This window comes from Atractosteus spatula, chromosome 23 (genome assembly GCF_055471065.1).
Source record: "Atractosteus spatula isolate fAtrSpa1 chromosome 23, fAtrSpa1.hap1, whole genome shotgun sequence".
NCBI classification, from domain to species: domain Eukaryota; kingdom Metazoa; phylum Chordata; class Actinopteri; order Semionotiformes; family Lepisosteidae; genus Atractosteus; species Atractosteus spatula.
Window position 1 is genome coordinate 3650874 of NC_142728.1, and position 24680 is coordinate 3675553.

The 24680-nt window shown below is 40.1% G+C and overlaps 1 protein-coding gene across 1 annotated transcript in view; it reads left to right on the forward strand.

The window, feature by feature from the left end:
- LOC148816077 (multiple epidermal growth factor-like domains protein 9) overlaps nucleotides 1-15599 on the forward strand; it is a 190068-nt gene extending 174469 nt beyond the window's left edge. The window contains exons 5-6 of the mRNA XM_088940606.1: nucleotides 2236-2505; nucleotides 12405-15599. Of these exons, the coding sequence (XP_088796732.1) occupies nucleotides 2236-2505; nucleotides 12405-12844 (710 nt within the window). The 3' untranslated portion in view covers nucleotides 12845-15599. The remainder of the gene's footprint in view (nucleotides 1-2235; nucleotides 2506-12404) is intronic.
- The last annotated feature ends 9081 nt before the right edge of the window (nucleotides 15600-24680 follow it).

Sequence of the window (24680 nt, forward strand, 5' to 3'; positions counted from 1 at the left end):
GAAGGCCAAGTAAAGAGTTACTGTAAGCAGTGAAAATATATCAATTTCTACAATTTACTTGAGAGCGTAAATGATTTGCATTTGTTTCTATGAAGTCATCTTAATCATTTCATTATATCACAGTGTTTGGAAACGTATTTTTGAAGCCAAACAATTTGGTAAAGGAAGAAAACACTGATATTGCTGGAATATTTCTGCCAGCTCCTAATCAAATCAAATAAAAATAACAGGCTGGGAAGCGGAAAGAAGAGAAATTAATCGTAGCCTGGTGGGAAATTTCATAATACCACTTACATCATGATATTTGTTTATGCTTTCTACCTGTTATTATAAAAGAACCTCTGTAGCACTGCTGATAGTTTCATAACAGTAATGCAGTCTCAGTAAAGAAATATATTTACCAGACTTGTTTCTTATTCATTTTTTTCTTTATTTTTTGTTGTTGAAGTAGCACACTCTTCTCCCAGTTTAATGATTGTCATTCACATATCTCAAGGTTGCAGGACAGAGACAGACAGCAGCACAAGACGGGATACCTGCTCTTGAGGTGTCGAGATTGATATGTCAGCTCAAGAAAGTAAAAGGTGTTCCCAAGCAACAGAAAGAAACACGCTGTATATCCTATCTCCTAACTGTAATATAACTATGACACTGTTTGGATTGCTCTTGTTTTCCCCATGTGCCCTCAGGATGTGACAGGACAGCATGCCTCTACAGACTGGGCATAGCCTCATACCTGGATAAAAGTGTCTGCTAAGCAAATGAATCAAATATTAACGTTACTTTAGGAACAATGACCTGCCAATTTCAGCACTGTTTTCTAGAATAATACAGAATATGGATTTATACAGGGGCTCCAATTAAAAGACTATCTCAAAGCCCCCTGAAAAGAAAGAAACCTAACTACAGAACTGCAGGGATGTGAGACATCGCAGGAGAGTTCAGTGAGGTTTTGAAATGATTTGATTTAGGGGACAGGCCCTCCTAGAGAATACAGCAAAATCACAAACTAAATCCAACCACTTTCCAGAACCTTATTTTAAACCAAGTAAAGTCTGAACCACTTCTTGTCTTCCCATAAATGTCAAGACAAAAGAGAGAACATGCTGTATATTTAACCACAGAATGCAACAGATCATACTGTATATAGTGTAGGGATACTTGATCAGCATATCGCATAGTGCGTAGTTAAATTGTCTAGCTGTCTGAGAACATCACAGTGTCAGCTGAACAGCTAAACTGGTAACGGCCAGCCAGAACCACACAACACGTCTCCACATAATCCTATACATAACACCACCTGCAAAAGACAAACCCGGATTTGAACCAGAAACAGACACCAGCAAGTTTGATCATGAGATCACTTGGTGCACGAGGTGCTCCATCACACACTGCGTCTGGAAACTGCAATTATGAGCACAAGAGTCTTTAACTGCAACAGCAAGACTGGATGGGTCCAGGAGGTGGATCCCCAGCTGCAGTTCTGTGCTAGTTATCCAGATCTAGCCAGCACTTTCCCATGCAGGGGCTATTGCTGATGAAACCTGGGTGTGTATCATAGTGGATTCTAAACATTCCTTTAGCAATGGAAAGTGATTTATGCTCGTACACCAAAAACAGGTTTTATAAAATGAAAACCCTTTTATGAAAGTGAAATGAAAGTTTTAACAGCGCTATAACATCGACCCTCAATGCAAATTGTTTAGTGCATTGCAGTTTTGCTTTCTGAGACCAATATGTAACTTATACATAAGTATGTAACCTATACAGAAGCACAAGAAACTGTAAATCTCCTTCATATTCTGCTTTAACTGCCATAAACAACAGAGATTAAACAGGTTAACTCCACAAATTACATTTAGGCCACTGAAAGTTTTTATATATAAAATAATTATTTTATAATTTTTTAATTATTTATATATATTATTTTATTATTTAATATCTTTCAGTACCCTGTGTTTGCAAATACGATATGTAGTTCTAGTGCTGCATTATTCTGATGTACTGTATGCAGAGGGGTCATCCAGACAATTTCAGTAGCTCATTTATGGAAATCTTTAAACTAATCTTTAGTAGAAAATGTATGTTTTTGTTTAGAAATGACACTAAAACAGACAATTGGTGAGTGTTGATCTGGCGGGTTTTTAATTCCTCAGATGAAGAGAAAGCTTTACTGATGCTCTGGCCGAGACAGAGTTAGTGACTTCCCCCTGCTGTGTGTGGGTGTCATTCCAGATTCCAGCGGCCAGCCCGTCTGTGACCAGTGCAGGCCAGAGTACCAGGGTCCGAACTGCGATAAGTGCCGCGATGGCTACTACAACTCCGACAGCATCTGCGTGCGCTGCGAGTGCAACAGCAATGTGGACCCCCGATTGTCTCCTCGCGTCTGCGACCCCGACACGGGTCAGTGCCTGAACTGCGCCAACAACACAGCCGGCCAGCACTGTGAGAAGTGTGCAGAGGGCTATTCGGGGGACGGCCGGGCCAGCAACTGCACCAAGACAGGTAAGACTTCCACACCGTAGCAGTGCCCAGACTGAAGGGACAATACGGCGCGATGTTTTCTCATGAATGTTGGGATTGAAAGCTTGAAAAAAGGGCTAATATGTCTTCTTATTACCAAGAGAGTCCTGATATTAAATGAGTTTTGATGTACAGATGATAAAACTGGGACAAAACGCCAAGCTCAAAAGCGGAGCAGACTCAAACTCCCCCATATCTGGCAGCTCAGTCTAATGTATGAAGCAGGCTCTGATAAGATCACTTTATTGGCCATATACAATTACAGTACTTGTATTAGGAATTTATCTTTTTTCGCATACCCCAGCTTGCTCTCCATGAGAGAGACAGACAGGGAGAGGAGCTTGGGGTCAGATTGCAGGGTCATCCATTTACCCTCAAACACCTATCATACCCCAGTTACACCATCTTCTACAGTCCCAGTTACCATCTGTTCAGCTCTGCTCATCTCAGCCTTTGAAAGTGACTTTGAGTCATAATTGAGAACATTGTATGTTATCTGATACTTTTATGATATTATAATATAACAGTGAATTTGATTAAATGAAATGGAGGTGACTGATCAGATTGAATACAGTATTATAACTCTTTGAACTAAATACATTTGAACTGGTCTGTGACTTGAAAGCACAGATGGTCAGGCAAATGGTCAGACATTTGGTTGCACCAGAACTTGTTTAGGTGTGTCTAGTAAAGCAGGTGAATGCAATCACTTATTATCTGCTTTATATCCATATTTTAGGAGGATCTGTAGAATTTTGTCAGTGGCAAAAAGTCCCATACAAATACATTGTGATCTATACTGTAACACGGTAAAATGTGACAAGTCCAAGGGGAGTGAATACAGTACTATCGAGAGCCGCTGTACATAAATATCTCTCCTTATTTTTGCAAGACTTTCCCCCTTGAATGTCATCGTCATCTCACATATTAAAGATAACAACGGAACAAAACCTGCATGCTAATAATTAATTGTTTTGAAATGGAAAGTGCTCACAGTCTTGTTGTGAATCTAATACAGATCACATGACGCCAACCCCCACGTCTGTTCCTGCCCACCCTGAGGAACTTTCATTTGTGAGTGGGTTTGTCTTTTTGAAGTGCGAACTTTCAAAATTTGTAGACAAATCCGCTGTGTGTTTTAGATCATGCTGGGTTTTGCTGCAATGAAATTTAACATTAAGGAGATGTTTGTGTTACATTTTTTCCTAAAGAATAGGAACGTTCAGCATAGAGGTTTTCAAAGCCTGTGAAAAACCTTCTGTTGTAGCCATTCCATGTCAGCGCTAGCTATTTTTAGTTGTCTGTGGGATTATTTTTAGTTTGTTGTTGCCAATCTGAAGCAATCCCAAAATGACGCCGTCCAGTTTTACAGACTGTTCTAGATTTAAAATGTGAAAACATTAAAGGACACTATTCCTAACTGTAGTGTGGAGTTCAATGCTGCCACCTCTGTCATTTTTGTCAATTGTAATTTGTGTCCAATTAATTTCTGATGAAACGGTGCTTATTTAAATGGTAAATCAACTTTTTAGTGCGGTGAACATGTACAACACTCCCTCAGTTTAAGGCCCTGGATGAAACACACCCCAGGTAAACAACAGTATTGGGCACCTCTCAGGCTGCTTCTGTAATACTGTCTGTATCAGCCCCTTTTTTAAACCTACCAGGATGTTTAATATGTTAAAAAATAAACAATGGCTTCAGTAAAGTAAATGGGAGCACATGTGGAATGAAAGTCAGGAGATCTCGTGGCCCTCCAGCACTTGAACAGCCCAGAAGTGATTTACAGGGAGGTTTTCCCCATCTTCCACAGCTGCTGTGACTGTTGGGTTTTCATTCTAATGTCTCCACAAGTGGCTCCTTCCAGTTCTTAACCTGTTAAAACACATTGTTCCTGGGTCAGAATGAGGCATTAATTAAAACAGTCCTGTAACGTCTGGCACGTCAGACATTACACCTTACAGGTTTTTTTTAAGTATTTTATTATGACAAAGGCATTGTCTAGTATTTGCATTTAAAAGGAAAATATGTTGTTTTGGGTATTTAATTAAAAAACAAACCCTCATTTGTTTATTTTTTCCCCAGAGAGACTAATTATCATTCTGCTCTGAGGTTTTTCTCACGGCCACAGACTAAAGGCTGTCCCGAGGCAGAACTGATCCCATGACACCACAGAGACGTTCAGTCGAAGATTGGCAAACTAATCATGTTCACAGGAAGAAAAAAAACAGAGTCAAAGCGCTGAGTCAGAATTCATGTGTAGAAATCATCATTTTTTAAAACAAATTCTATTTTTGTTTTTCTACCTTGAACACAGCTAAACTAAGCGAATGTGTTCAAAAGGGTTTTTTACTCTTTAGTAGATTTGTGACTCACTGAAAATCAGGCCCCAGGTGTATTGTGAACTCGAACTAAAGAGCTGGTGTGAATGGTACTGCTGTCACCTGATTGGGGGTTGAAAGACGTGCTCCATTTTTATTCTGCTCAGCTTTTGCCTTCTCTCTAGGGTTGAGTAATTCTTTGATGATTGATCATGATGACTTGTGGTAGATAGGAAGGTATAGGCCCTGTGGCGTTAGGATTGGGTTTGCAATGCTCCCAGATGAGCTCTCTCTGAGTCGCAGGGGAGGGGAGACGCTGACAGATGGAGAATTATTGAAGTAGAACACAGGACATTAGCAAACAATCAACAAGCAGTCCTGCCCCCGGATCCCAACACATGTATCAGGTTTGAGGAGCAGGCAGTTATCCACTCGGGCCTCATATCTGTCCCCAGCACGGGAGAGTAGATGTTGCATAAGCTTCACCCAAAGATTTTCCATAAAGAACTGAAACTAATAATGTCCACTATGAAGCAGTTTCACAGTTTTATCCCTGATGCTCCTTTTGGGAAGTCACATGCATCCTACTGGGAAATATGGGATATACTGGGGAAAGGTACTGTATATCAGGGATGTTGAAATAGACAAGGTCTAAATGATTTTAACAAAATGTGTTTGTTCAGGCTTGAGCTCAAAACAGTGGTTTTCCCTCAGAATACAGAACATCAAAACAAGTTAAAAGCTTAATTTGCATTTTGATTCTTGGCTCATTGTCTTCAGTTCCCCAGCTTGGTAGCTGAACAGCTGTCCTGCTTCTTATAAAATAGAACATGCACTCAAGATAACAAAAGACAGTCTTTGTGTTTTTTCTGTTTTACCCCTAGTAACCCTCGGTCTCTTCAGTTAGTCAGCTGTATTTGAAATTATCTTACTATGGTAGAGCAACAGACTACAGTGTCTTTCCTTTTCCTGTTTGACATACTGACAGATTATCAGGTACTGTACCTGTGGCTTTTTGGGAGTTGTAGATTTTTTATGGCTCTTTCATTTCTCTAGGGAGACCTCCTTCATATCTGCGGTGCCCAAGTACCAATTTGTGTCTCCACTCCACACAGTATTACAGAGAGTTCCCAGAGAGAAGGAAAAGTGCTGATTAGATTAGATTGTCTAATGGAAGGATGCCCAAGAAAAGCCCTTGTCTCTTTCGTCTTGGCTTTAACTCGATTAAAGGAGCAGTCAGGCCTTCAGCATGTTCTCAAGCCTACTGTGCTTCGGGACATGGAGACAAGCCATGTAACCATGAAGAGAACATGCAAGCTCCACACAGAAGGTACCCTAGTCCAGGATGAAATCAAGGACCCAAGAGCTAAGAGAGCAAGATCACTAATTGCCACCCCTGAATTATGTCATGAATCCCAAATTATCGGGGATTTGTTTTTTTAAATGCCCGTCTGTCCTGCTTTACAGAAATATACTTCCATTATGCTAACCATGAGAAAGAGATTGCAGGGCTCCGTTATTTTTACAGTTGAAACTTGCGTGGGGTGAAGTTTTTTTTTTCAGTTCATGAAAGAAACCCAGTTTTCACCTAAAATATTTCCATGCAATTCATTTTGAAACTCCTGAACAGACACAGTTACAGCTGTGCTGAATCAGAAAGAGGCAGCAGTCAGGGACAGAAACCAACATTTTGCATGTATTCTGTCTGTGTACCATCCAAGGGACAAGTCTGTTGTTTGCTAGAAAACTCTGCAGTTTAACAAGAACACGTGTTGATGAGCATTGTGCTGATGGCCACCTTCGTGCTAAGACTTAGCTAAGACCGCAGCTTTATCAGTTTTGCACTAAAGGTTACTTTAATGTCTTTCAAAATGAGTGTGCTCACATTGTAACTTTCTTTTAAGCAGACAGAATGGTGAGAAATGATGTTGCTGTGCAGGATGCTGAAAAATTGTAGATACAGTACATCGAGATGTCCGGGGCAGTGCTGTCAGGTTAAACTCTGTGTGGAGGCTGCTTCTGGGCAGGAGCCAGCTGGCAGATTCAGGTCATACAGAGCAACGTTAGCTGGATATGAATCACCAGTGAGTAAACGTTGAACCTGTTCAGGCTTCCTTGCATAACGCGGGGTTGACAATCCACGTTCTGGCACGAACAGGACAGTGCAAGTTAAGCCATTTATAACATGATTCCTTTTCTCCTTGTTTCACTAGTGTAAAAGTTAACCAGCACTATGTACTGGATGATAGAGGTATTTGTGAGGCATCCCTCTGGGAAACCACAGTCAGGTGACAACGTAGATTTTGTTTTTTTTTTCACTAACCACATTGACTTAGTCATGCCATAATGTAATATGCCTTCCTCCACAATGTTCTGTGGTGTTGTGGTACCTCAAGATAAAGACGTCCCAGTGTGGCACCTTAACATTTCCTTAATGAAGTGATGAGACCTGAGAAATCAAGGAACCAAACTTTAGCAAACATGAGATACTGCCAAGAATCGCAGCATCTGAAGATGCTTTACAATACAGACGAATCAGTCGTTATATTTAATGTTCCTTTTAAAAAAGAGGCACAGTAGCTTCAGTTCTGTCAGTAGGATGGGAGACAACCCAGAAACAGTGCCAGACGAGAACAGGCCATGTGGCCATCTTCCTCATTTGATCATTTACTAGCTGAGCACTCCTAAGATTTTGTTCAGTTATCCTGATCTACCTGGCTCATAAACCTGTGTCAGACACCCACAAATCTTTGTGTAAAGAGGTGTTTCTTCTTCTCCTTCCTAAATGAATTCCTCTTTAGATCCCAGATCGGGACTGTCCAATCCTGTTCCTGGAGTGTACAGTAATAGAGTGGTTTATTGCCATATGTACACGTACATTGGGATTCTTAATCGCACTGATCTCTCGGGACATTCACGGTACAACAGATAACACCACACAAGGTAGACAACAGGAACAATAAACATGTTGTGGAAAAATAAACATGGTAGACATGGTGCAAAAAGTGCGTAGTGCAGATGTGTGTTTAGACTCTGCAGTTAGCTGTTGAGGATGTGTACTGCAGTGGGATAGCAGCCGTTCTTGAGTCATGAGCCTGGTAGCTGCTGTACCTGTGGATTTTCATTCCAGCTCCACTCAAAATGCACTAAACCAGCTGGTTACTGGCTTAACTGGACTGATTTAACAGCTTCTCCCAGCCCTTAGGGTGCTGCTGGTTTAAGGCTTGAAAGCCTTCAGACACAGTGGCCCTCCAGGATCAAGACTGGACACCCCTGTTATAGTTCGAGGAGATCTAGTTACTTAAAATTTAGTTGTTTATGACGTAGACTAGAAATTATTCCTGTCCCTCTTCTGTGAAACTATAACTGCCTTCTGTGTTATGGTGACTGATACTGAGCACACTTTTTTTTTACTGTATATGCAAGAATTATGCCTGCTTTTTATTACTACCCTGCAAATTCCAGGGCCTGTCTTTATACAGCTGCTGAAGGTACTGTACAGTGTGTTACTGCTGTAGCACCCATTAACACAAGCTTGAGGATGTGCAGGGATTGTAAAATGTACGTAACATTTGTGTTACCTGTTACAGATTATCTTCCTTTCTTATGTCTAGGCGGTATCGAATTAATGCTGTGAAACAAAATCTGATCATTAAAAACCCCGATACACAATGCAAATAGCTTGAGTTAGATCACATGCAATTAATTGCAAGGAATCAGCACGGATTGCAAAGCGAAGTTTTATATGTAACAGTGAAATAAATTGAGTGAAAATACAGTACTTTAGTGTTAATATCATGTTTTAATTCATATTTTGCAAGTATTACAGACAGAATCCGTGAGAACCACTTGCACATCATCATAATGCTTCAATTCAGGCCTGCAGTCCAATTGCATGTGATCAGGTAGCACAGAAAATCCCATGAAATGTAGGCACTGATATTGAAATGCTGTATTTCAGGGTAGCATGGTGGTGCAGTGGTTAGCATTGCTTCCTCACAACACTGGTGACACCTCACAAAAATTGGTGGTAATTGTAATCAAGGTTGACATATTAGAAGTCACAATGAGAATTCACAAGAACACTAAGTTAGAACAGAAAGAAACTCAGCCACCGTGCCCTCGCATTTGGGAACATCAATGTCGGGTGTATAAATCAGTTTCTAACCTCCTCACCAGAACAGCTACCCCTTCTGTGCCCACCCTGAAGCTGGTCGAACTTAATTTACTGAGACATTATAGTGGAGATTCAGTGGAGGAGCAGCAATCCCTTAGTGCTTTTCTTTGTAGAAACAATATATTTCTTTAAAAATCCAGGAAACCACACTCATCTGACTCCCGGATTGAGCGAGACAGCTCCTGTTCGAGGTGGAAATTCCTGATTTGCAATGCTCAGGACTCGCTCAGGTTTGAATCGAGAGCAGGGTTTATTCTTCAGAATCAACCGACATTGTTACGATGCCACAAAATAAAAAGCACAGAATAATGTAGTTAATGCAGCAATTTAAAACCCTTTTCAATGCAAGCACGCTGATCACCCCTCCAGTCGAGTTCAGCTCCAGCAGACACCATGAAGATCTCACTGTTATAGCTCTGATAGCTTTCCTTAATGCCAGCAGCACGGGCTACCTGGTATTCAAAGCTGGTACAAGTGATTTTGCAAAACTGTTTGTTCTTGATAAGCTTATGCCCTAAAAGATCTAGGCACGAAATGAAACACAATAAAATTTCACGTGCCGAGCCAGAAATATTTAGAAGAAACCTGATTAAGAAAGACTTTTTAGAATGGCTGGAATAAAACCTGATGATGGAGATATACTGTATTTACAAGTTTAAAAAGCTGCGATGCGGATAACCTTGTGGAATAAATTTGACATACTGTACGTAAAGTTACAGTATTTTACTTTCTTACGAAAATAAACAGAAACAGCATTAAATAATTCAGAGTCATCCAGATCTTCTGAGTTTCCTTCTGGTTCTATTATTCTGTTACACTAAGTTGTACAGTAAGTATGTTACACTTTTGCTTGGAGTTCAGTCCAATAGCATTGCTGAACTGGTCAAATAAATGTTTTAAGATTTACTGTACATATTTACACATTCTAGGTGATGTTTTGTGCTGGAGAAAAGACAAGTCCTTAATCTTTGAAACTGGTTAAGGGACACGTGGTGAATAAGAGGACATCACCGGCCACCCGAACACCAAAATGTTAACGTTTTACAGGCAAAATGTGCCAGTATTGGGAAGTGTCCACTACTGTGGTCAACCGTCTGAACTGAAATACAAAGTGCTTTGAGATAGAGCAAATGCTGTGATGTTACACGTCAGGCAAAGGTACATGCGAATATCTCTCATAATGAGTAAAGCTGTTGAACTGCCAGGAGCACTCAGATATCTTCCCATTCTCACCACTTCATCCGCTCCCTGAGTGAATCAGGTGTTGATGAGGAAAAACAGAACTTTCCCACTACTTCTGTTCTGCACAATCTGCATTTTCCTTTTAAGCAATTTTTTTTTTAATTTATGCACATCCTGTTGCATGTGTTAAACAAAACTCTCTGATGTTCGGGCTGTTATGCCAACTAACCGTTCTAGAAAAAAACAGGTTAAGTTCTTTGAAATGAATGGTATCGTTAGTATCATTGGTTCGGCATGGACTTGTTTTTAAGTCAAAGCTTGAGGCTTTCTATAAATATCGAGAATTTCTAGTGAAACATTTGGACTTGCAAAATTCCCTCAATTTCAAAGTGAACCTGAAAAGAAAAAAAAAAGGAAAAAGAAACAAAAACTCGTTGAGGTAGATAAGATTCCATCTTAAAAGAAATGTTGCTATCTTTTACACATTAACCACCCTACTGTAGAATCACTCCACCTGCGTCATTCTTACAATTACTTCTTGAAGGTGTAAAACCATTATTTTTCCTGAATAAATTCTAAGGAACCCTACCACACCAAGACAATATGAACCTCCAAAGAATAGCAAGTACCTTCATATCAGTCTCAAAGTCTGACTCAAATCAGGTGAGACAGAGACTGCCTTTCTGTCCATTTAAGAAATAAGGCCAGTCGGTTCAAAACACTGATTCCTGGAATCCTACTTCAGCAGTAGTAGCTGCTGTTGTAGAAGCAGTACAGCAGCAGTAATAGCAGAGGGACTTGTTTTATCCATGCATTTTCTAACCGTTTCATCCAATTAAGGATCACGAGAAGCCAGAGCATCAAGGCTTAAAGGCAGGCTACACCCTGGGCAGAACGCTAGTCCACTGCAGGGCACTCACAGACACGCATATTGATACCTTGGGACAAGTTTCCCAGAAGCCAATTATCCTACTAGTATCTCTGTTCACCAAGGGAGGAAACTGGAGCACCTAGAAAGCCACACAAGCATGGGGAGGACATCAAGCTCCATACAGGTAGCACCCCAGAAGTCGAACCCAGGGCCCCAGCACTGTGAGGCAGAAATGCTGACCACTGCGCCACTGTAGCACCCAGAACATTTTTCCAGCCAACTTCAATTGTTTGTGTAAAGAAGTAACTCCTGTTTAATTTCTACTGGTAAAATTAAACTAGATCCACAATAATCATCCTGGTTGATTGTTTTATAAAGTATTATATCCTTTTATTGTCTCCATTCAGCAAGACTAATACCTTCCTTTTAAAATGGCATTACAACACGTACCTCTAAAGCCATTTACTTTGTCCCTTTTCTTTGAACTAATCCTGTAGCTGCATTATTGAAGTTTGCTGAGCCAAATTGTTAATACTTATCTAAACCTTGCCAATACAGTATATTGAGTTATTTTAATCCCTTTCACTCAGAAACACTCTTACTATACATGAATATCCAGGACTCCTGCAGTCTACATTAAACAGGCCCGGAGTTCATGTTGATGTTGAGTTCATGTTGGTTTTAAAGAGCTGGGAGAAGAGTTAGCAATGAGGTTGTGTGCACAGACGTTTGGCTACAACATACTGTAAGCCTCATGTTCCTGCTAGAGGACAGGCCAATCCGCTGGCAGTACTTAGAGCTGATGGCTTGGCACCTCAGTACCTGTCTGAGCTAATGTCGTCCTCCTCCCCCACTTTGAAACCTCTGCTCTTCTAATTCTGGTGCCCTGTCTGTGCCCCAAGCCCGTCTACACTCTGTGGGTGACAGGGCCTTCTGCTGTTATGCCCCAAAGCCCTGGAACTCTATCCTTACGGATATTGGAGAGTCACCTTCCATAAACTCTTTCACATCTGGACTCAAAACCTTCTTCTTTAGAAGAGCCTTTACTGAACTGGTTCTGTTCTTCACCCCCTCTGCTCCTACCGTATTCAGTACCACCCTCTACTCTCTCCTCTCATCGTGTATTTTCCTCGTGCAAATCTTGCGTATTTTTTTATTGTTGTTGGCGTTCTGTTAAACACTTTGAGAAGCCACCTTTAAAGGCACTCTATGTCAAATAACGTTTATGATTATTATAACAACCTGGTTTTCTAATTTTTGTCCTGTGGCTGCCTTCATAGTTCACCAATCCAAATCTGTTTTGTAAACGTTCTCTCGTTTTACCTTTCAGCAGTAAGGATCCTTCCCACAGCAGTACCGACAACCACCGCCGCTCCCCCTACCAGCACCATGACCTCCTCTCCCAACACCACCACCCTGCTCACCACTGCCACCACCCAGGCCTTGGCCACCACACTCAACAACACAACCACGGCCACCGAGGTCTCCTGGACCCAGTTCAACATCATCATCCTGGCGGTCATCATCGTGGTGGTGGTGGTCCTCATGGGCTTCGTCGGAGGGGTCTACATGTACCGGGAGTACCAGAACCGCAAGCTCAACGCCCCCTTCTGGACCATCGAGCTCAAGGAGGACAACATCAGCTTCAGCAGTTACCATGACAGCATCCCCAACGCGGATGTCTCTGGCTTACTGGAGGATGAGGCCAGTGAGGTGGCACCCAATGGGCAGCTCTCCCTGAGCGCTCCCATGGGCATGTACAAGGCCTAGCTCCGACAACCTCCCAAGGAGCCATGGGATGGATTACCTGGAAGTTATCTTGTGAGGAGCATGTGTTCCTACACGGGGACAACAGATACCCCTCCAACATCCTGAAAGAGGAATAATTTATTGGGAAAGAAAAACAGCAAACTAAAAAACAATCAGGTTCCCATCGCTGGATTATCACGACTGGTGAACAAGACATGCAGGGAAGATCAGAGCTGCATGCAGTTAAAACCAAGTTCTTAACAAAGGCGATCAAAAGATACTAATAACTGGAAGGAAGCCTGTGTGATTTGGTTTTTGAAATGACACTGCTGTGATTGGGATTAACCTCACAAGTTCCCACCTCCCCACCCCCCATCTGTAAACATCAAGTGGGAAAAGGCACAGATTTTCAAAATAAGCTTTGAATTGTGGGCGTTTGGGTTCCCAGGCGTTGTGGAGGAGGGGGAGATTAAGACTGCTGCGTCATGAAGCTGGAATTCAGAGACGCGTGTCATTTGCTTTCCTGCACTGAAACGGTGACTTTGCCTTTTGCAAACTTCACAGAGGAAAAAAAAAATAAAAGTAATAATCACTTTAAAAAGCTGGTCAAGTCTGTAATTCTGAGATGACCACGCGCTGATTTTTTTTTTGTGAGAAGGGTAATATTCTACTGGGGAAGAGCTGAATGTTTTGCAATGATGAAAGCGATTTATCCTGAGGAGCTAGTCTCCAGCTGAGCAGTACACAAATCCAGAAAGGAAAGGGAGCTGCGGTCCTCTTTATTGGATTTCAATTCAGCGATTCTTTCTTTTTATAAAGGGGTTGATCGGATTTTAAATGGGGAACACCCTGTATGAACTTTACATCACGGGAAATGGCAATAAGACTCATATAAACTTTTCAGCGGACAAAATCAAGTGATAAAAAAGTGTCCACTTCAGAGATCCATGTAATTTAGGAATGTTAATGATTTTTTTGGTCTAGACCTGAATTATACACATATAACATGACGTACAGTAATGGGTGCGTCACCGTAGAGGGCAGTATTGGAAAGGGCTGGGACTTGGACACTTGGCGATCTGTGGCAGAGTTAGAGACATGGGCACATGACTAGACAGGAGATTCAGCGGCGTCTGTATTCGGGTCTTAAGTGTCTGTTTTCCTTTTTTTTTTTCATCCTGAGAAGTAAAGAGCAGTCATTGTTGGAAATTCCCAAAGCCTTTAAATGTTTCTACTAGCCTCAATTTAGAGACATCTCCAAGATTAATATGTTTTATGACCATTTCAGCGTCTTTTTAGTCATCGACAGCTTCTAAAGTCTTATTATTGTTTCCTTTTGAGTGTTGTTGAATTTTGGCTTTATTGAATTTTCTCTTTTATGACCCTTATTATCAGGTAAAGATACCCCTAAACTCTATTTGAAGTACAATGTGCTCTCAAGCTTGACATGAAACACATCAAAATTAGATATATCTTAATTATCCAGTTTTCAAATACTAAGAACCTCTTCCTTCTTCTATGCAGTACCAAGTTGAGATAAAATATATATTGAAGAAAACAATTCAGTTAAAAGATGGCCTTTTCTCTGAAGCCCTCTCTGACATAAAAACAGAAGGCAAATTCTGTGGAAGGAGATATAAACAATTTTGTTGTTTGAAACCAAAACAGACCAACATCTGATTACACACAACAGCAGTGTTGTTGGTACTCTTACCATCCTTGTTTTATGCTTTTAAAAATTACATTTACTGCCCTGTGTCACAGGTTGTTTTTTGTTCTCCTTATCATCTCAAATTATGGGAAAACCAAGCAGTTGATTTTCATACGAGTTTTTAGTTCAAAATCAACTTTTGACAGTGGTGTGAAATTGTGGCACTTAGTCTTAGTCTTGAGCATGCATTCAGTCTTGCAGTCCTTTCAAGAAGTGCCGCATGTACAGCTGAAGCAGAAATTAGGGAGGTTTATTCTGAGGGGTCAACTGTTTGGAAAGTGCAACCAGTTACACTTATCTTATCCTTCCTTTTTATTTTGTTTTTAAATAAGGCTTTCCTTTTATTGCTGTTTCAAAAGAAAGTAAAGTTCCAAATCTGTTAAAGGTATTGTAAACAACATCTTCTTCAGTTCCCCAGCATTACAAAGTTGTAAATTCTTCACCCTTATATCCAATTTGTTTATTTTAGTATTATTACATTTCTGTTTTTTGCCTCCATCTATATTTTACACCCTGCCGAATGTTATATTTCCCACAATCTCTGCTATTACAGCAAGAAATTTTGACTTGAAATCAGTTTGCAAAGTGAGTAACATAAAGACTGTTCCTTCAGTGCCCCAGTATGGCTGACCAGGGATGAAATTAGTGGAGTTTTTTTCATTTTGCATTTCCCTAATAATAAGGCTGCGTGGCTCTTTTTCAAAAAACATGATTCAGTGTCCCACAGTTTGTGCAGTCATGTCTAAAAGGAAGAGCTGTCTTTTGTAATCATGCTAGATTGATTGATTTAGCTATACAGTCCTCGGAAGGAATTCTACCTTTGAAACATGCAACAGCAATATGGTAATAAAACAAAATCAATGCCAGAACTGTAAGGAAATAGACATTTCACACCCAGTTTATTCAGCTATACATTTTTAAAAGAACAGGATGGGTGCTGACCCCAAACTAGGTTCCTTGTGTTGCCAATGTAGCTTGTTAATTGAGACCCTTGAGATTTAGGTTAAAAAAAAAACAGAAACCAAAAACCACGGAATTTGTGCGTCCAAAACCAAAAAAACAAAATAAGAACCCTTCGTGAGAAATTAAGATTTCCTGATTTTGCATTTATTTATCAAATAGGTTCCAATCTCTGTGGGAGACTCTCATGAGAAAGGAAACAACGTACTTCAAGGCCATCACTGTTCATATGAGAGATAATAATATAGAAATATCAATTCCACTCCAGGTTTGTCATATGGGATGAATGAATAGGCTACAAGTTGGCATGAGAGAGACCGTTTAAACCAGCAGCACAAGCTGTTTTGTTAGGAAATGACTAATTTCAGATGCTATCTGAAGTGGAAAAGACATAGCTTACATTGAATGCATGTTTCATTTTGACTGAGGTAGTGTGCACATAGGCTAAAGTGTATGTTTTTTTTTTATTTCTTTTAGAAAACACATGATAAATGACCTATTTAAAAATAACCGTGTCAAAAGATGCATCACACATTTCAATGAATGACTTAATCCCATACATGTTTCTTATTTTCCTCTGTATGTGTAAAAGCTGTCAGTAGTTGGCTAGACTTCAGTAAACTCCTGAGACAGGGAGCTCCTGTAAGGAATGGTGGCCAGTCCATGTAGTAGAAATAACAGCCAGAACTAATATCAGTGGTTCGAGCAATGGATGATACAAACTACTAACAGACAAAAAGGCTTGGAATGTCTTGAAACCTGCTCTGAAACTCGGGGAAGGAAAGACAAATGACGAGCTGGTCTGTATTAAATTGAGCTGTCCTGACACATGAACAGGACCATTGTGACTTATGCCTTGGTCTTGTGCAATAGCGTTAGGGGGTTATCTACTCCACAGGCTCATAAGGACAATTTGAGACAATTCCCCTGCCCTGAGAAGTACAGTATTATTCTTATAACAATACAATTAGCACCAGCATCTTTACTTCAAGCAATGTGTATTCATTAAATGCAATAAATTATAGAATAAGAAAAAGTATTTAAATTAAAACATATGAGCTCAAATTCACTAGAAACCAGGCAAAAGATGCGAAACTTCTAAGCATCAATGGCAGAGAGTGTGAAATAGCACTCGTGTGCTGGAGGCGAATCATGCATTGAGCTGTATACGAAGGTGAATTTGCAGAGGCGGGTCTGGTCTTAATATGGCAGGCCTCTTTATGGTGATTTTATTGTGCACCTTTTAATTTCATGGAGTTAAACTTCACAAAAGCCATTTGTTTTGGTCAAAGAGTTACCGATTGGCTAGCTCAAGGCAATCGAGGGCACGCATTTTCCTTCAGAAAAATCCAAAAGTGCAAATGAGAAGACGTTGTACAGTACATCCTGTGTTACAACACACCTTCCAATACTTTGCCGAGCAAACTTTTTGCACAGCTTCTTTGCTCGGGAACTAACCAAAAACTTGTTTGCTGAATAGAAGTGTGGTAAGTGAAATGCTTTAGAGTTAGTGTTAAGATTAGGTGTGTGGTACTGTACAGGCTGTGGATCAGAATTAGCATTTTGTTACTAACATACAGATAATCTACAGTAGAGTTTGGTTATTGTCTCATTTACTGTATGTTACCCTATTTCTACTTTATTCATATTTTTCATTCATAAAGCAATTATGAACAGCATTTGCAACCTCTGATTTTCGTTTTACTGATTTACAAATACCCTTTTCATCCCTAAAGAGAGAGATGTCTCCTCTTTTATGATGTACTTCAGGAGTCAGTGTGTACAGTACGTGTGACTGGAATTCTGTCTTGCTTTTATTAGGAAACCTTAAAACTGGGGATGGTGTATGTGTGAAACATCAACGTTAACTACTGTACCTTGACAGTAATTAATAATTATTGTGAAGGTTTTAAAGAGCAGTCTTTTCTCGAGTTTAAGCAGCTGCTGTTCAGTTTTGCTGGTGAGAGGACGACAGAGCAGGACCTCAAATGTCTGCGATTTTTTGTAAAATAAGAGAAAGGTCAGGAATTCATGATGATAGTGAATGCAGGAATAATGGTGAAGAAGAATGAAAAACAGCTTTTTTCCCTTATCCTCTCAATACACAGTGTTTCCATACTTCTGAGCTGTACCCTGTACAGATTTGATGAGACTATGTATAAATTCCAAACACCTTTCTTTGTTTTAATTTGACTGTAATATGAAGTGTTTATTGCAGACAATGGTCCGCCTAATTTTCCTTTGTCTATTTTCTGTTCCATTCAAGAAAACCCCCACACTATGGTTTTAATAAAATCTTTATGAAATAGCTAGGAGATTCAGTGCTGCTCTTCATAAGGGGGAAAAAAAGATCATATTTTTTTTCCTAAGCAGATCATAATGGAATTTATGTAAACCGTTATAATGTGAATGCCGAAGGCTAAATACTTATTATTTTAGAAATACAGTCTAAAATAGTTCAGTTGGAAACCTTGCATGAAGTTCAGTTATTGAAAAGCTGATGCAACTAGTTTTTTATATGAAACTTTTGTACATTTAAAAGGAAGCACTGTTCATGCTTGATAGCATACATAAGAATGTTCAAAAGCCATTATTTCAGTCTCTCTGTGATATTTTCCCCACTTCTTTGCAAATATGCAACCCATTCAAGTATTTTTATTTGGATTTTTTTAAACTAAAGTTCCCATAATGGTGTTCTTCGATGTTAAGTTGAACAAAGCTAATTTTTTCTTCATTTTTCCCGAAACATTTGAAGGAATTTGGCTATGAAAGACTGGATTTTCAGACTGCTGTATCAGTGATATGTCCCACTTCCGAATCTCAGTTTGCAGACTGCAGTACAGCTAGCTGTGAAGTAAAACAGTAGGAGCAGAACGGCCAAGAAACTTTTGCTGCTCCACATCTTAAAAATGCTTGTGTTCTTAATGTGTAACTGTCATTTTGTGTATACTGCGTTACTTATATTCCAAATGTTGATTAGCTGCACTCTTGATGCAAATTTGCGTGGAATCTCTCAGAAACATTCTAAATGAGAATCTTAAGCTTGTAAACCTTTTCAATCCAGAAAACAGCAGTAATCCACTGCAAATCTATGTGCTATAATCTGTGGGGAATATCATTTGTTTTAATTTTAGAAGTGTTAGATATACTATAAATGTATGTGGTCATTTCAGTAAATTGTTCTTACAGCGCGCATTGGAAATTGTCTTAAACTGTAGATTTGTGAGCCCTTCCAGTCTTCAGTCTCTCAGCAAAGGGGCTGATGGTTACTCTATGACATGTTTTGGCCCTGCTGGTAGAAAATGAGATGTTCTAGTCACAGTAGGAGAAGGATTTTGGCTGAGATATGTTCTAATATTTCTTCTGAATATGGTAAGGATAACAAGATGGACAAAACATAGTCAGAATATAGTGTGATATTCTGTATGAGTTAGGTATTATATCAGTCTTGCACACTGCTTTAGTGTAAAAGGCAAAAACAGCTGTATGACTAACTGTATGATGAATGCTGGTTAGTTCATGATGGTTTCTCTTCAGTGCTTTATAGAATGAGTTCAGATACAGGGTGTTTCCTGGGAGACTGGTACTCTGCATTAGACTGTGGATTATCCCTGTACAAAAACGACTGTCATCACTTATTGTGAGACCATTTGAGCTAACCACAGTTTAACCATGTTATGACATAACTGTTTCTGCCCTATCATCTAAAGTGGCTAATTTTGAACATTCTTAAAAACCCTTTTCTGGATACGTTTCAGTGATTGTGGCTGAGTGACTGTGAGACACTCTTCAGGAATACAAAAAGATTTGTGTTACTTAAAGGAAAAATAATCTAGACTCCTAGCAAAATGTTATCACTTTGGGTGGAGTTCCATTGGTAACCTACCCTATAGGGAAATAACCCTATAATATTTCATTCATATTAATACAGAATATACTCATTTAGTTCTGAAAATTTCAGTCAAATCTCTCACGTGACCTGCTTTTTATAGTTAGAAAAATAAGCTTCTTATTTCTCTTGGTACAAAATGACATTTCTTTGTTAATGGGTGTGGAAAGCAGTTTTTTGGATACATGAATGGGGTCTACCGGAATGAATTAAAACAGTCTGGGGAGATGATATTTGTATGCATTGGTCCTCAGGTTATTTCAGTGATTTAGATTAGGGATGACAAATTTGAAAAAGGCCTGATTGCTCTCTTGAAGGGTGGGTGGGGGGCGGCACTTCAACCAGTGTTAACCCAGAAAAGCACATTCCTAAAGCCTGAGTAATTGTTTTCCTGTCAAACATTTGGAGGGATACTCTGCCCCCTGTGTAAGATGCAATGAATTCAGCTTTGATTTGCTTAGTGAACAACAGTGAAACTTTGTTTCTCAGGTCACACACCTTCACTAATTTATTTATAAATGTAAATAAGACTAAGATGTTATACAGGAGTGTACATAAGAATAGTGTGTTGTACAGATATAGTACCGATCCTTGGGCAACAGATACATGCCGACAGGAATGAATATTAACAGTCCCAGCCCTTTTTGGAACTGTCCTACATCTCCACAATAAAGAGCTGTTCATAGGTATGTGAATCCTTCTATTGTTTTCAATGAATAACATGGTGTATATATTATGAACTAATATTGCATATATTTAATAAAACTTGGTTTTTTTTGGGCTGCTTTGTTTTTCCATCACATTTGTTGCTGGTTGATTCTTTTTTCTTCTCTTTTTGCCCTCCTGCTTGGTAGTTTTGCTTCTGAATGTGCAGTTGAGAAAAATGCAAAGCTTTGTAGTAAAGCGGCTGAATGCACCTTGACAGCAGCAACTGTGGCTGCTGAAGAAGTGTATGTTGGCCAACAGAAACAGGTAAATCAAAGCAGTGAAAGGAAGTTCATACTGCACACTCCGTTCTATTGAGTGAGCAGTCACAGGCTCTGCCACATTCCACCAGGAGAGAGCTCTGTCATTAAGGATAGCTCATTGTGAATTAAATCACAAGTTACATGCAAATCCAGTTCCAGACATGTTCCCCTGCTGCTACTGTTACTTTGCGGAGCTCTTTGGGTTTTTTTTCCTGTGTACTGCACATTATCCTGGTGAACACATGAATTCTTGCTCTGCTCAGTAATGCCAAGTTCAAGTCACAAAACCCTTAGGTCAGCCAAGCAAACAGACGATAGAATTGTATTCCCACAGTTCCCCATTTACAGTAGAGAGATAACCCAGAGGAAGCCAAACTCTGAATCAAGGTTATTTTCTGGAAGGTTTTTAATTACAAGTTAAGATAAGCACACTTTATTGGCCATATACAATTTCTTGCATTAGGACTTTGTCTTTTTTTTGAGGCAGGATACACCCTGGATGGGACACCAGTCCATCGCAGGGCAAACGTACTGTATACTCGCACCCTTGCAAATTTTTTTCCACAAGCTAATTAACCTACTAGTACATTTTTGGACTGTGGGAGGAAACCACGCGAACATGGAGTGAACATACTGTACCAGCTCCAGGCAGACAGCACCCCAGGTCCAGAGCCACAGCACTGCGCGGCAGCTGTGCTAACCACTGAGCCACGTGGTGCATTGCAAAGGGCACGTCAGTGCAAGCGGAGTGTTTAGCTGCCAAGCAATTGGCAGTGATTGGTAAGTTTTGTTTGTTTGTGACCCCGGTGCCAGCATCCTTCATTAAAGAGTATGGGAACGAGGAGCAAGCCCTGCTGATAAGAAAAGGGTATTCAGCACCACCTGTTTATTTGGCTGTCAGCAGTTGATTTAGCCAAGGACCTTGTGCAACCCAGGGAATCAGGAACCTTGTTCCAGCTTCCACATCCCTTTGGTTAAAGAGATGTTTGCCCTCAGTCTTAAAAAGCCCTTTTGGGTCAGTTTCCATATGAGTCGCCTGAAGAAGTCAATGGGGCTGAATTTGTCAGCACCTTTTGGGATTTGTCAATGTGCATCTGGTCCACTCGCAGTCTTGAGTGATCAAGACTATTGGAATTCAGTTTCTTTAATCGTTCCGTGCATATCTTGAAGGAGAGAAAGCACTCTTCCCTGAAGGGAATCCAGCACAGTCAGCCTTTGGATCTGTGGATTAGTCAAAGAAGCACTCAGTGAAATGTACTTCACTTGAGTTATCCAGATCACGACCTGGAAATGAATCACGACCTGACTCTGAGCGCGGTTCCTCAAGCGGCAGTCTCATGTGTTGCCAGAGGGTGATTTTGGATTAGTTACCAAAGGCTTTCTCAACTGCTGCTGACTCCTACAACTTCCTGGGCACCTGCAGGCTTGTGTCAAGGTCAGTGAACTATGTGTCTCTTTTCCAGTCAGCGCTGAATATCCTGGACATTGATCTGCATCTTGCACTGTCAGAAAGTGAAGGTCTCTCTCTCTCTCTGTGTGTGTGTGTGTGTGTGTGTGTGTGTGAGAGAGAGAGTTGGAGGAGTCTGTTAGTCAATCTTCATTTCTCTGTACAGCAGTTGATGTTAAAGCACACAACAGCCAATTTCTGATTGGGGTAAATACATGCTACAAATTAATTGGTGAATCTAAATTATAAAAAGCTAAAAATTTTAAAGGGGATCTTCACAGTCTAAAATGGTTAGTGGAATATGAATTATGTTATACCACGAGACTGACTATAAAATCCTATCTGTGATTAAACTAATTCTTTAAAAATGGATAAAGTGCATTTTCATACCGAACTGAATCACTGCTTGGCAGGACTGAATTTCTGAGATACTGTATGTTGACCTGAAACTTCCAGGGTCTGAGGTTTCATTGCAAATAATAAATGCTAAAGTTCCCTTTCAGATCAAAATTAGTAGTTACTTGTGTCAACAAGAGGTTGTGGGAGTTTGGAAAAAACTAGCGAGCTGCATCGTGTAAGTGGCTTTTCTAGCTTATTTCAAAAATGGCAGAATCAGATGCACTGCCTCACACAGTGTGGACTGAACATGAGCATCACGATTTTGCTCCGATTACAAACAGATCAACAAATAGCTTGATAGTCAAATGGAAATTCTTAACTCCTGCAAAACAGTGGTATGTCAGTGCTATAACTGCTGAGTCAATGTCTAGCTTAGTGGAAGAACTGCTGAGCCAATGTCTTGGTCAGTGGAAGAACTGCTGAGTCAATGTCTTGGTCAGTGGAAGAACTGCTGAGTCAATGTCTTGGGCAATGGGAGAACTGCTGAGTCAATGCCTTGGTCATTGGAAGAACTGCTCAGTCAATGTCTTGGTCATTGGAAGAACTGCTGAGTCAATGCCTTGGTCATTGGAAGAACTGCTGAGTCAATGTCTTGGTCAGTGGAAGAGGAGGAATTGTTTTTGTTGAGCTTAATCATAAAAACACGATATAGTCTTAGTTACTGTTCCAGTCACAACAGTACAGTAAATTTTTGTGAAACTTTTTTTCTTAGTAATTCTGTTGTTTCAGTTTTTGTTTCCGAAACTTTAGAATTAAACCTGAGAATATCTAGTTTTGCTTTCGAGTAAGCCATATTTTATACTAATTGTCACATCGCGATGTGGCTCCAAAAGTAAGAACCCGGACCAACAGTGAACAGGCCAATAACTGAGGTGTTTTAAGGTTGGCAACTAATTCTTTATGCTGTCAGAAATGATGGTGATCGAATTTGTATTATTTTTAGTTTGATAAGTTTTGCAGTATTGAGCCCATTTTTTCCAAATGTTTTGTGCCTTTTAAAAATGTATTCCTGATTTCCGATTTTACAAACCAATCAGACATGGACTTACCAAACAAACAAAAAAGAAAACGATTTTCAAAGTTTGGGCATTTAACTCCTTTGCATTTAACTGTTTTTTTTAAGATGTAAACTTGCTTTTGAAAAAAACCAAAGTAACCAAAGTGGTAAAACAACTACATTTTTTATACTAAATGCATTTGTTTTTGCTTTGGCATTCGAATGGGGAGGTAAAATGTCATCAACTTTTAAAACAGTTTTATTCAAGATCAGTGGCAAAAGAGTTTCAGTTTTCGACTTTGAAGCAGTAGTTTACTAGTTTGTGGAGAGATTTTCGTTCACGAGTCATGCCTCATTTTCAGCATGTCATAATTCCCTGTTTCCTCATGACCCAGGGGTTAATCCTCCCCCTTATATAATATCCAAACAAATAATAAAAAAGTGTTGCATAAGTTGTCTTGTTCATGAATCATTTTAGATTACGGTTTTACTGCAAAAATTCCGCATGGGTCTATCTCCTGAGAACCTGTACTCATAAACTCCTGCACTGTCTATTGCAACACTTTTGCTTTTTTTCTTCAGATTAAAAATCCCCTACGCTCACATGAAACAACCTAAACCTTACGTTGGAGTACAAATCCCTGTATTCACTTTACCCATCTAATACAAATATAATAATATGTGTCCTCATATTTAAGTGACTCTAAATGCTTTCTTTGACAATGCCAAGTGTCTCTTTTGCCAGCTACACCCCAGGTAATAATTCAAATTCAAAGGCCAAGATGTGCCAATTTTGGAGGTGCAATGCAAACAACGAAAAGATTTTATCCAAATTAGTTAGAGCTTTGAAAAGATAGCTTTTTTTATCATGTTTGCTTGCTTCTCTTTAGGCCTGGGTTTGATTCTGCGACCTTCTGTGTGTAATGCGCATGTTCGCCCTTGTCCATGTTGGCATTCTCTGGGTGCTGTGAATTCCTCACACCTCCTAAAAACTGGCTAACTAGGATAATCGATATCCCTGAATGGTCTGTGCATGTGTGTGTCATGTAATTGACTGAAATCCCATTTGAACTATACAGTAGTTCCAGACTGAGCCCTATCACTCTTGCTGCTGCTGTGACTCTTTCCAGGAATGAGTGACTTTCCGATCATGTGGATTGATGTACTGGATGTGCATTAACATCCAAAATCTTTAAGGGGTTGAGTGGCCTGGCATCTTTTGTCAGTCTTAAAGCAGAGACCTGGTTAAACTACTTCATGAGCAAATAGCCAATACCCATCTCATTGGGGAGCCATGGTAGCTCAGACGGCAATGGATTCTGGCTCCTGACCGGAAGGTCCCGGGTTCGATCCCAGGTAGGGGCAAGCGATGTAGCTTGCTCTAATTCCTTCCAGACGGCTCCCAGGTCCACTCAGCCTGCTTTCCAAGTGACTGGGGGTTAATCCTTCTGGGGGGTAATAGGCTGGCCGGAGTGTGATGCTGACC